This window comes from Sebastes fasciatus, chromosome 2 (assembly GCF_043250625.1).
Source record: "Sebastes fasciatus isolate fSebFas1 chromosome 2, fSebFas1.pri, whole genome shotgun sequence".
Lineage (NCBI taxonomy): Eukaryota > Metazoa > Chordata > Actinopteri > Perciformes > Sebastidae > Sebastes > Sebastes fasciatus.
This window is the reverse complement of record NC_133796.1, coordinates 36,176,786-36,190,732: the sequence shown is the minus strand read 5'-3', so window position 1 is coordinate 36,190,732 and position 13,947 is coordinate 36,176,786. Positions and strand designations below refer to the sequence as shown.

Genomic DNA, 13,947 nt, shown 5'->3' with positions numbered 1-13,947 from the left:
TGTATGAAATACTCCAAACATGTTTAATTGCAACACATTCTACACTATCAAATAATGGTATAGTAGGAAAGGGAAAAAAAGGCAAATTAATGACAAAAACTGCCAAATGAAGAACAAACTGAGGCAAAACAACAAGTCTGTTTCTGAGTGGATTTTCCTGTTAATCTTGAGAGAAAAACTTTTTTGACATATCCTCAATATTCTCCAATAAAATAGTGCCATATATCCGTTTGGCAATACAGCGGGAAGAAAGTCAGGCTATAAAAACAGATCTACAAACCTGCTTGATCCATTTCCTCCTCAATATCAAAATTGAAATATTCTTTTACCCCCAAAAAAAGTAATTTAAAAAAAGAAATGAAAACAAAAAGACAGAGAAGGACAAACAATAAATTAATTAAATAAGAATACTAAAATCCACTCCAAAAAATACTGAGAAAATACTTTCTGTTTAGACAAGTGTACATTAGTTATGGTTTACTTTTTTTATGCTGGCCATAAACGTATCTACGACCAGTAAGGAATTGTAAATTATTATTATTTTAATTATAGAGTAGTATATTACATTAAATAAGCGGATTCAAATCATATTAATGTGTAATCTAAATTAGTATGATAAAAAAGCATTAAAAGCCTGAAAACATGAAGCCAGAGATGAAAAAATAAATTAAATGAGTGGGTCATAAAAACACAAATGTTGACGATAATGACAATAAATGTATTTTTAGTGACTCGTATTCTTTAGCTTTGTCAACTCTCCCTACTGTACCTGTATGACCTAAACTAAACATTGTATTATGATGGTTCTTATTACCCTTGAAAACACACTGAACAACTGGGACAGACAAGAAGATGACAGAAACACCAATTTCATGAGGAACTTGAACAGATGTGAAAGTGGTCAGGTTAGTGGTGTCGTCCTACCTTTTAAACTGGGGAAAGGCGTTTTCTCCCTCGCGGCCTTGTTGGGAAGAGCAAGATTGGACAGACTGAAACTGGTGCCGTGGTTCTTGTAAAGATTGCCTGTAGTGGGAGTGATAATAATATAATCAGAAAACAGCAAGAAAATTCAAATGATCATGCAAAACCAAAGCTCTTGTCATTAACATTATTCACCCTTCACATAAATATTGGAGAAGCAGATGTTTACTGTCATAATAACAGTGATAAAGCAACCTTTGATAACAAGAGGCAACTGACCCAGCCAATAGTAAATATGTAAATGGCCGTATCTACAATAAAAACAGACTCAAACTCAGTCGTCATAATAGAAGACTTCATGTGAAACAAATCTATTAATGTAACCCATCTTAAACCTGACCATACAGTTGCTTTTTTTACTAGGACTGCAAATCAATTAAAATATTTAATCTTGATTAATCACATGATTGTCCATATTTAATTGCACTTAATCGCAAATTAATTGCACGTTTTCTGTGCTATATGCTGCTATCTTTTAAAAAAAAGTACCTTAAAAAGGGAGATTTGTCAAGTATTTAATACTCTTATCAACATGGGAGTGGACAAAGATCTTGCTTTATGCAAATGTATGTATATATTTATTATTTGAAATCAATTAACACAAAACTATGACAAATATTGTCCAGAAACCCTCACAGGTACTGCATTTAGCATAAAAAAATATGCTAAAATTATAACATGGCAAACTGCAGCCCAACAGGCAACAACAGCTGTCAGTGTGTCAGTGTGCTGACTTGACTATGACTTGCCCCAAAACTGCATGTGATTATCATAAAGTGAGCATGTCTGTAAAGGGGAGACTCGTGGGTACCCATAGAACCCATTTACATTCACATATCTGGAGGTCAGAGGTCAAGGGACCCCTCTGAAAATGGCCATGACAGTTTTTCCTTACCAAAGTTGGCATAACTTTACAGCGTTATTTAGCCTCCTGTGACATGGTTGGTACCAATGGATTCTTTTGGTTTTTCTAGTTTCATAAAGTGCCAGTATCTTCACTCTAGCTTTAAAAAGGAGCCCTACTTTTTACACATTCAGAACAACATCAGCATTCAGAGTCGTGTTTCTGGTCACCTGATGAATTTAAGTGCAACATTTTCTCTCCTTTCAGCTGTTTTGGATCTCCACTAACTCCTGAGGGAAATATCTGGCTCTTTAGCTGCTAAATGCTCCACTATGTTCACCAGCTAGAAGTTTGTCCGTCAGCAGTTTGGTGCTGGGCAGGTATTGCACACTGGTTAATTTATAGAGCTTTTCTTTGCTGAAAACAGCTGCCTACAGCGGCCGTAAACAAACCTATAAGAGTGGTGAGAGCGTTGTCAGAAGCACAGAAAAAATTGTATGATAAGGCAACTACATGTTCACTCTCATGTAGGCAACTACACCCACTGTACACTCTGGATTTAAATGTATTTTTTGAGTGAAGGGGTGTGTTCAAGCTTAAGCTGGATGTTAGGTCTTTGAAGACCCAGTGAAATGAAAAAATACATTTTCCCAGTTTTAAACCTGTGTCCCTGTGTTAATTGTTCATTTATTTCTTGTCATATACCAAATATATGTAAAAGAAAAAGTCAGTATCGGAGTATTTTTACATCAAAATTCCCATTGAATCTCTGTCTTTTCTTTTCCTGTAAAACGGTTTTAATTGTTTAATGACTCATCCTGTACTCGAGGGCGTTTACAAAAGTTTGTCCAATCAAATGAGACTTTGGGTGACTATCACCATTTGTGGATCATAGCAAACAGAGCAATATGGAGAGGCAGGAACAGATGTGTGTTTGGATATCAGTGGGCAAAACTTTGTTTTCATTACCGAAACAATGTGGCTGAGGTCTAATTCATTCAAGTGAAACTTTGCAGATTTTCAACCAACTCTGTGTCACTGCAGTGTGGGCAGTACATGCAGATGAATGTCCGGATGACGCGAAACGAACGGCAGACTTTTGCCGGGGGTGAGTGGGGAGCTCTGCGCTGGCAGCATGGAGGGAGGTCGGGCGACATGATGAACTGCAGATGAGTGACACAGAGCTGGTTGTAAATCTGCAAAGTTTCCCTTTCATCTCTCCCTCATCCTCCTCCTGATCTAACAACAGGTGAGAGAGTTGTGTGTGTGTGGAGCCAATAGTCCTCCGCTCTGTAGCTCCGTATCAAGCTAAACACTAAGCCCGCCTACTTTTTAGCTTCCTAATCAAATGCAAAGGATTTTATTTAAAGCCTTCTTGTAACTGTACACCACTGAAATATTCTGTTTCACTGGGAAATATGTCACAGTACAGAAGCTAAAGACTAACTTCTGTTTCACTAGGACTTTAAGAATGGCTGAACTGGGTCTGACAAGTGCTACTGGTTCTGGTAAATCAGAAATCCGCCCACTTTCCATGTTTTACAAGCTGTACTTCGCTGAAAAGAAACCAAATGAAATTCAAATATTCTTACTGGCAAAGGACATGAGTCCTCCAAATCCATCATTGCTGTTGTTGGAAATGGTGGAGTTTGGCGAGCTGTTGCGGGAGTCTCCCTCCCCATCCGACTCTCCAGGGAGCCTCAGGCTGCAGGGACGTAAAGGACGCTGCGCCCTGAAGAAATGACCAAAAAATGTTACCGTGCGTCATAGACACCCGAACATACGTATCCATACATTATGGGAAAGCATTCACACCATATCACAACATCACACCACCACAGATTCAAGACCACCATGAATGGAGCGTAATTTCAACATGCTGGGTTTTGACATTGCATGGTTGGTCAGAGAGCCCATTTGAATGATGATAACACATTCATTCAAGCGATGAACAAGTTTAACACACTTGTTGCCATTGAGGTTCTGGTTGAATCGAGGGGTGTATGACTCCACTTGCTCTTCTGCATCAGGGTCATCCTCAGAGGGAAAGCCATACTGAGGCTCAAAGTATGGGTTGTCATACTCTTGCTTTTTGTTGGCTTGGTCCGTCAGGCCGGCATCAACCGTCTGAGGTCTGAGGAATGGCTGACTGCTCAAACCGGAGACAGGGTTCTGTAAAGCGGCACCTGCTGGTGCTTCAATTTCAGGTGCTTCCCCCTGCTCCTGGAAAAATGAGGACACAGATTAGTGGGAATTATTAAATATTTGTTCCACTACCCTTCATTTTAATACAGTTGAGATCAATTCTGTATTACTCGTTTGGCCATATTCATTCTTTAAAAATTGACCGCTCATGTTAAAAGTTGCATCTACAAAAACAATAAGTAACTCACTAAAGCCCTGTCCTGATTAGTCATCAAAATACGAGCCATATAGTTTCTACAAAAGTAAAGAAAAGAAAAATACAATTTCCAAACTAGACAGATCACACACTTGGTTGACTCCCTGGATGACTGTGCTGGGACTTGAGCTTGCAGTTGTGCTGGAGCTTGAGCGAAGTGGTTGCCCATCAGAGGGTTCGGCGGGTCCGTCCCCACTCGGTGGACCGTCCAAGCCCTGACCGTCCCTCAAGTCATGGAGGTCTTGAAACTCAACCTCACTAGCGTCTCCCAGTGCAGCATGGGTAGGCGGGTCCAAGCCTAAGACATCAAGGTCAAATATTAAAAAGGAAGGTAAATGGTATGTGTAGGAGCCATTTCATTACTTTGACTATTTCATTATTATTAATATTTGTTATCTTTGTTTGTTATTTTTTGTAGGCACTAAGCCCAGATCAAGCCCTTGTGATAAAGGTAGCAGGTGTGTCCATGTCAGGTGATGCACCAGGAAGGGACATGTTTGTTTACCGGAGCGAGAGAGAGGCAGTATGTTGAATGTTTGTTTGCTTTTGAACTGGAAATTAAATCAACCTAGACGTGAATCCTTCCTCCACGTTGGACTTCTCTTGCCTGAGTACACCCGACTGAAATGGTTCATCAGTGGCTTTTTGATTTTGAAGGAACCTTTTTTTGACAAATAGCCACATCATGCGTAGTAATTAAACAACAACTTACTTGGTGTGTCTCCCTGGATGTCGCCTTGGATCATCTCACTCACGAGGTCTCCGAGTGAGGAATAGGACGAGCTGGAGTCATCGCATGCCTCACTGTCACTTCCACTGCAAAATATAAAAAGTATTATCAAGAGCTGCCTAACTGAAACTACCTACAGCAAATGATAAAATAAACTTTACTAAAACAGATTGAATTGACCCTTCGCTACATTAGCAACCGTAACTAGGCGCAGGAGGCCTGTCAAGTTATCAGCGGTGTGTATGAACCTGCAAATCCGACAGCAGTTTAGCAAGTTTAGAGCAATAATTTTCGCTTTTCTGAAGCACAAAACGAAAGAGAGGACCGATGTCGGACATGGGCTGAACAGTGTGGAAGACCTCATTCACAGCTGAACCCATCGAAGAACAACAAAAACTCATTCCTTTGCTCCAAGGTAAGATGCTAATAACGTTAGCTAGCTTAGCAAGTTAGCAAAACAAAGATGGTTGAATATAAATTATTATTAATTTGTGAGAGCCAGTGTATGGGTGAAGCCCACGATGTGCGAGCAATATCCTGGCATGCTTTAAATTATCCTGCTTTTCAATTTGTTTAGTTTTATATTAGATAATGAAAGTTATAGGGAGTCATAACTAAACATTAAATTATCTTAAAAAAGACAATACATTGACTTATCCTGTTGTGCAGGAACATTGTTGTTCCTATAAAATATATGTTTGTCCTTCACATGAGTTGTTAAAACGTGGGGTGTCTGACGCTTGCATTGGGATCGTTGAGCTTTTCCCTCATTTTTAATGGCCTCTTCATTCACAATACTCCGCCGACAAATCATATTGTAAATGTAGTTCTCAAATGCATATTGCAATGCTTTCTGTCTACTTCTCTCTGATATTTCACAATGATTATTACAGAAATCTGCCAGTATTTCCTGTGGAATATCTCTCACTGATATTGTTGACAATGTCATATTGACATGCCGGGTGGGAAAGCTTGACAGGCCTAGCAACAGTAACCAAGGGGGCAGGGGCTTAGCAAAGAGTGACTTGTTATGTGGAAAAGGATCTTGCTCTTTCTTACCTGTCTGTGGGGTCAGACTCGTTGCCCTCATCCTCCAAAGGACCAGCCATAGTTTCAACTAGCTGGGAGCTTCCATCGTACACCCGGTAGAGCACTGGCTGTAGCTGGTGAGCATACCACTTAGGCTTGTCTCCGATTAAGGACGGGTCAAACACATCTGAAACAGAAAGTGTTTGTAAACACGTACTTTAATGCATATTGAATAAGATACAGACTACCATCATCTTAAATGAGCCTTACTGTTGTGTATCCTCTGAAAGGCGAGGTTGGTGGGATTGAGAGCCCACTCTCCATAGTACTCCACCGCCTGGGTGTGAGAAAGTTTATCTGCAAAGCAGGAGCGTCGTGGCCGAGATGCCAGAAAAGAAGTACACTGAAAAGCCACCACAGGCCGGGGGAAGAGGCGCAAGGTGCGAGTGTGCATCTGGAACCCCTGGAGAACATTTGGGGAGTTGAAGAAACGTACCATGGCGACCCTGTAAAAGAAAAGTTAGTTTAGCTTGATATTTCTTTTGATTGATAAAATAAATATGCACTATATAATTACAATTTCACGGTATATTGGTGGCCAATATAATATAAACAGATAAATAATATTATTATTTTTATAATAGAATTTCAGCCAATAATGTGACATCTTTTGTAAACACCAGATTTAAAGTGGTACTTTTGTGTTATTCTTTTTGGAGAAACTCAGTTTTACAGATCTGTCGATTAAATCAACTAATCAATTAGTCGACAAAATCGTATGAGTGTTAGTCGACTAAAAATGTCTTTGGTCGAGGACAGCCCTAATTATCATATCAGTATCGGCTACAACAAACAGATAGTTATCCGTTATCTTCGCTGAAATTCTATGTCAGTGTATCTCTAAGTAAGAATCGTAAGTAATTTTTTCCCTTTTCAGAGTTCCTCCCATCTTAAATGGACAGGGAAAAACATGACAAATGGACACTGGAAAGAGACAGTCACGGCTTGCCTGGTGGCTACATCCACGGAATCAACGTCATTGCCGTAAATCAGAGGGTTAAACTCTGTGGAGGACGGCGAGGCTTTATCTCGTCCAGGTGGGAGCAGGGGCATCTCCTGACCTTCCTGGAACTTCTCCAGGTTCAGGATGGGTTGGGTGTTCATGCTCATACTGGCCAAGGCCTACAACAGGTGACAGTGACACAAGTTATAAAACATAGCAGTGGATCTGAAGACAAAAGCACAGCGCTGTGATGGACCACTCCCACGATTGGCATCAACATTTAGTTAATAATATCAATTTCTACACCTAATGGGACATTATATAAATATTTGCCCTCTCTACTGAGGGAAAAGAATTAGGGCCAAAGTGACTGAATGGGGACTTAAAAATGGAAAATGTGGTTTATGGGATGATCCAATAAAATTAATCTGCATCGCTGCTGCCCAGTCGTTTGCTAAAGTGAGCTAAGAGATGATGAACTATAGGGTCCCAACCATAGACTGTATATAAAGATGGATGACATGACAGCTCCCCAAAAGTGAAGCCAAAACATCTGGATCGCCCCCCTGGTGGCTGGCTGCAGTATAGGTCATAAATCCTGCCTCCTCCATGTTAGCGGATGGGACATGGGCCAAACTAAAAAGTCAAAGTACACGTCAAATAAATTTTTCCCAAAGATGGTTTCTGTCATTTTATATAGTTCTTATCACGCTGATGTATGTTCAAGTGTTCAGTTTTCTGATAACTTTGGTTTTAATTAGTTATTTGATGCTATAAAAAGGGGGTGTGACGTCATGATCGACAGCTGATCTGAGAGAAGTAGTCACAGCCGGAGGCTCGGGCATTGTATGAGAGAGGAGATGTTACAATAACAGTCCTGTAATAGAGCGAACATGTGTCAATTTCATCATAAATGTATTTATAGAGATATTATGGTTAGTTTTTCTGTCTTTCTAGCCAAACAACTACCGTGGTGCTAACGTAGCAGCTAGCTGCCTCATGCTAGCAAGGTGCAGTCTTGCTCGGCTCGTGATTGGCTTGGGTGGGTGTGTGGGCGGGACCTTGATACCGCGGCTCCAGCCCCCCAATCACTACTAGTGAAGACTTCAAATGACATCAAAATCTCTAGATGGCAGCCCCCGGATATTTTGGCTTCACTTTTATACAGTGGGAGGAAGTAGAGACGCATCGTCTATCTATATATACAGTATATGGTCCCAACCCAGGTTTCCCCCATTTTGACTGTCTTCATGATTTTGGTTTACTAGTGTTATCAACAGCAGCTTAGGGATCAGTTTTGTTCATGTTGATGCCTGTGGTGGGTGTGTCACTTTGGAGAGGAAAAGCACAAGGGAAGTAAGTCACTATGCATGGTTTGCTTTGAGGGAACTGCTGCAGACTCAAGTGTCAATGTTTAGCTTAGCATAATGGAACATTTAGTTGCCGGGTCTGGATGGATGTTAACTTCGTCAGAGTATTAGCTTCATCATATCTTGTTTTGGTTACGAGAACACTCACTGATGCCAAGATAGATGCACGCACATTCAGTCATGCTCAAGCCAGAGCTAAGCAGTGTATCAAAAAACTGGTTATCGCAACATTCTGTGACACTGTTATGCATTTTTATTAAAGTCTTGAAGAGTAGGAGACAAGTAGTAGTGACAAGCAAAATAATGTGAGAGAGAAGATATATCCGTGCAGGGGCATTACACATTCCACAGGAGGAGAAATGAGTAACCTTATTTTCAGAGGAGAAGATCTGCTTTTGGGTGATCACGGTCAACCTAACCAGACACTAGGAAGGGGATAAGAGAGATGCGAGGAGAATCACATGAAGGCCTGGGATGACAACTTTGTGACTGACACTGGAACAGCACATGATGAAAGGGTCACATCCATGGCCCTTTCCCTTTCTTTTCTTTGTCTCCTTTCAACAGTACTTCCCTATTTCTCTGCTTTTTTGCTGACGGCGATTAAGTATATTTTGGTGCATCCCAAATGTGAGTCAAATAGATCTAACTTAAAAGGGACTGAATGTAAGTTTTTACACGTATAAACGTTTTTTAATCATTTTTTGTTGCCAATGTGTGAACAGGTTGTATCTAGGGCTGTCAATCAATTAAAATATTGAATAATGATTAATCGCATGATTGTCCATAGTTAATCGCAATTAAAACACAAATTAATCAAATTTTTTTATCTGTTCAAAATGTACTTTGTCAAGTATTTAATACTCTTATCAACATGGGAATGGGAAAATATGCTGCTTTATGTAAATATATGTATATATTTATTATTAAGACAAAACAATGACAAATATTGTCCAGAAACCCTCACAGGTACTGCTTTTAGTATGAGAAAAATATAGTCAAATCATAACATGGCAAACTCAAGCCAACAACAGCTGTCAGTGTGTTGACTTGACTATGACTTGCCCCAAACTGCATGTGATTATCATAAAGTGGGCATGTCTGTAAAGGGGAGACTCGTGGGTACCCATAGAACCCATTTTCAGGTCAAGGGACCTCTTTGAAAATGGCCATGCCAGTTTTTCCTCGCCAACATTTTGCGCAAGTTTGGAGCGTTATTTAGCCTCCTAAAGACAAGCTAGTATGACGTGGTTGGTACCAATGGATTCCTTAGGCTTGAGAGCCCGCTACAACCTAAAAATCGCAAAATACGTTTATGTGTTTAGGAAATTAGTGGCGTTAAAATAAATTTGCCTTAACGTGTTATAATTGTGTTAACATTGACAACCGTAGTTGTAACCTAACCTATAAAATATGCCTTCCGCGACTTTCTGGGTTTCCTTTTTCAGCCTGTAGACTGCTTTTAATGTGAAGAATGCAGGCCGTTTGTTCCAGGAAAATCCAACGGATGTGACGTCATGCACACTCACAAGTACCTTTACTCTCTTCAGCTCTGCTTCAGGGCTAACGGTGTGCAATGATAGCTAACGATTGGTTAGAAATGGAGTCTGCTAAGGCCAACAAATGACCAGCACCCACCACAACTCAGACTCCAATACAAACTCCACAGAAGCACAAAAAAAACCAAAGTTATATCTAGTGATGCCCGTCTTGCAAAACCGGATCAACATCGGCAAGGCCTTCGATTCAAGGAGGGACCTTCGTTTGGTGAGCTAACATTACTTCCACGCATGTGAAATATACATGATGCCTGTCAATAACGTTCAGTCTCGTGTGTGTCACCTCACTGTTTTGACTGATGCTCGCTCGCGTCTATGTATTGCGAGCACAAGCATAAGCGCGAGCAACAGGACGCTGACTGTCATTGACTTACTTACACCACAGGTGTCACTGTTAAAAAGCAATTTCTGATTCTTACATCCAGCCCCTTTAATGAAATTTTTTTTTAGTTTTGATTTGTTTGTGCAAAGAGATGTATTCTGCTTCATCATTTCCATTTTCAATTCTACAATTTACTGAAGGAAGGAGAAGAGAAAAGATACATTTGTGTTTGTTTTGAGAAAGTGATGGACGGCCAGTAAGAGCAAGAGAGTGAGGGAGAGTGAAGAGAGAGAAAGAGGAATATGAGGAAAGAATAGATGTTTTTTCTATGCTGAACATGAAAGACATTGAGACACACAGACGAGCACAAATGTGACCAAAAACCAGACTTCACCTACTGAATCCAGCCACTAAAACACACATGAAGGCCATCCATGGTGACCAACTGGGACAAACCAGTGGTTACAATGGAGTGGTGATGACAGATACAAAGACAGCAGATCTTTTCAGAAACACAGATAAAATACTTGCACAATAAAGCAAAATAAAAGCCTTAACAGTAACGTCTAACTGCTCAGAAAAAAAAATGTCGGGTGAGCTGAAATAACACAACCACCATTTTTGTAAAAGTAAATAAATTAGTCTCTCGTCAGGACCAATTTATTTTTGTTATTCGGTGTTAAGTGCAAGTATTTTCAGTGAGTCTCACATCAGCAGCATTCTGCTTTGGCATCACAGTCCTCAGATAATCAGTTAAACCATCGTCAGTGACATTTTCTCCATTCACAGATTTCCAATATTGTTGAATGCTTGTTTCCAAATATACAACTGCTAAACTGAGGCTTTGCACACACCTACACACCAGCCTCTCAGTCACACATCCGCACACATGGGAAAGAGCTGCTAATCACACACATTGCTAACGAACCGGCTCTGATTCAATGCATATCAAATTAAATACGTGTATGCAAGGATTATAACCAAAAAACAGTTTGAACGAAATATATGAGGTAAGTTCTATGTTGGTTGTATTCACTGAAGGTATAAAATAAAAAGTTATACATATGTAGTTTGAATTTTTTTCAAGTGGGATTGTCTGAGGTACTTATCCATAGTCAGTGTAATACCTACAGTGGATGATGGTCGGCACCCCCCCAGTTTAGAGAAACAGACATGAGTACGGGTATAGGAGCAAAGCAATGACCCGCTGTGGACAGGGGCAGCAGCAAAACGTATTTTAGCCACCTAAAAAAATCAATATCAGTTTAAGTGTATGCTATATTTAGAATATGTTCACTGCTTTACCTTGCTGTCAGACAGCCCTTTCCAACTGGGAACTGAAGCCATTATCTATGATCTCTTCAAGCCACCAGACTCCATTCACAAAAACAGTAATTTTGCCTCACAGACCACGGAAGTTGCTGGTCTAAGTTGCTGGTTTACCGCTGCCTCGATTGGTTAGTTTATTTGTGTTACTGAGTGACTTTGACCCTTTTACACCTGGCATTAAAATGCGTCTCGTATCCAGATTGTATCTAGATATGATTTAACCTGATTACATTTACACGTTGTATTTATGTGTCTCCAGTTTAGATCCGATTAAGATCAGATCGCTCTGCCTGAAAGGGCTGAGAGGAAGCCTCCGGAGGCTGCACTACGCACGGGCACTGCTGGAGAGGTGGTGTGTAACGCGCGGACACATCAGCCTCTAGCACTGCCGTTAAGGGGGAGAAGGCCAGCTAACGCGACTGAGGTACGTCTACGCTCACACACGGGAGGACAGGAGGGTCAGACGGGAAGCACAGACAGAGCAGTGGCAGTGATCTCTCCGGTCACGACGGTCCAGTGATCGGAAGAGCACGCTGCAGGTTGAGCCCTTCCCCCACTGACACACACACACCCGGCTGAAACTTCAAGTATTTGCTGTTGATTACTACTCAAGCTCTGGAGCCCAAAAATGGTACTCGGGACATCCCTAGCATTACGTATTTCCGTCCCCGTAGTTGTTATATATGGACTGAAAACACATTTGCATTTACACTTGTGTTCTATGTGGTCACAATGCATCCCCCTGACCACCTTCGGAGGCGGTTTGGCCGATCGGATCACAATCCATCCTCAATGCGTTTTGGGTGCATTTACACCTGTACTGTCATGTGGTCAAGCACTATCCGATTGCAATTCGATCACCCAAAATGCATTTTAATGCCAGATGTAAAGGGGGTCTTTGGTGAATCCGAACTATCCCTTTAAAACACCAAAGTAACACAAACCCGAACAAACTAACCGATCAAAGCAGCGGTAGACCAGCAACTCCTGTGTTCTGCAAGGTAAAATTACTGCCGGCCCCGTCCACAGCAGTACATTACTTTGCTCCCGTGCTGGTACTCCCTCACTATGGATGAGTACCTCATACAACCCCACTTAAAAAAAAAAAAAATATCCCTTTAACACATAAAACAGCTGCAGATTAAGTATTGACTTTGTAGCTTGTGAAGCTTTGAATTTGGCTGCCGGAAAAAAATCAATCCTTAGCATTCAAACAACTAAATTATTATTGTTAAAAGTGATGGACTATTGATGTCCCTGTGTAATTTAAATGTATGATTAAAAAGTGAATGTGCAATCTTAGTATGTTGGTCTCCTTTTGTAAAATGTGGAAAATCATTACAAAGGTCTCATTCATTGTTGCCATTTGTGAGCCTTACTGTGGACAAAAAACATTTGTTCCTGCAGTCGTTCAAATTGGAGTTTAAGAAAACTGGTGAACTTAAAATGACTCCAATTAATTTCTAACGAATTTTGCAGAAGTGTTCACGTTGGAAAAACAAAGATGCGTGGCAATCTGATCGACAGCCAATGACGGCTGAAAGTTCAGCAATGGCTAACTTTTCTTGTTCAATAAGCACCCAGACTTGTCATATCAGTAGTTTCCATATTTGGTAAGAAGGGACTTTGTGTGATTGGGGCTGCTCGCAGTGTGGAAGTATGAAAAAGTGAGGTGTTCCCATGAATCAGAACCAGGTTCTGATGTTATGTTAGATAATCGGGTTAGAGGGGCAAGTTAGTTACTAGCAGCATAACTAAAGGTTTTGCTTAGGTAGCGGGGTCCTAGTATCTGATTTTACCTCCAAGAGCTAGAGCATGCAAAGAAAACAGGAAAAAAGAAAACATTTGTTTATGTTAGTGCACTACAAACCCCATTTCAAATGCTCCCACACTCATCTACAATACATACAACTGTGTTGAAGAAGGAAGCCACTACTCTTCACACTGCTGAAAGAGAAGTTTTACATTTATATAAGAGTGCAATCAGCTAACAGTCACAGGAGCACGGTCAGCTCCAGAGCAGCACATTGGGTCATATGGTTCCATATGTGCCAGTAGACGCACTGGTTTTGGGCTGAGGCCTGGCTGCCACAGTGCAGCTTAATCAGAAAATATTACACTGATAACAATTTAAGGGGAATCACACAAATATCATGCAGTACCTGTTTCAGATGTTTCTTAAGCTCGCTTGCTTCAGGCTCTGGAAGAGGTGGTAGAAGCTCTGCATTGGTGGGTGCTATAACCTGCAGACGAAAAAAAACAACAATCTAAATTTAGATAAGAAAAAACAAAGTTGTTAAACTAATACAGTGTTTCCCCTAGGATGGAGTTGTAGCAGCGGTGGTGATACTGTATTTTCGCAAAACATTTTTTGTGCCC

At 40.7% G+C, this 13,947-nt stretch overlaps 1 protein-coding gene across 1 annotated transcript in view; it reads right to left on the bottom strand.

Annotated features, from left to right (window-relative positions):
• Nucleotides 1-13,947, bottom strand: part of madd (MAP-kinase activating death domain) — a 68,607-nt gene that overhangs the window by 32,262 nt on the left and 22,398 nt on the right. The window contains exons 7-16 of the mRNA XM_074622332.1: nt 13,731-13,811; nt 8,727-8,783; nt 6,995-7,167; nt 6,256-6,491; nt 6,016-6,172; nt 4,939-5,042; nt 4,319-4,524; nt 3,792-4,048; nt 3,418-3,557; nt 925-1,023 (exon numbers count right to left, since the gene is read on the bottom strand). Of these exons, the coding sequence (XP_074478433.1) occupies nt 925-1,023; nt 3,418-3,557; nt 3,792-4,048; nt 4,319-4,524; nt 4,939-5,042; nt 6,016-6,172; nt 6,256-6,491; nt 6,995-7,167; nt 8,727-8,783; nt 13,731-13,811 (1,510 nt within the window). The remainder of the gene's footprint in view (nt 1-924; nt 1,024-3,417; nt 3,558-3,791; nt 4,049-4,318; nt 4,525-4,938; nt 5,043-6,015; nt 6,173-6,255; nt 6,492-6,994; nt 7,168-8,726; nt 8,784-13,730; nt 13,812-13,947) is intronic.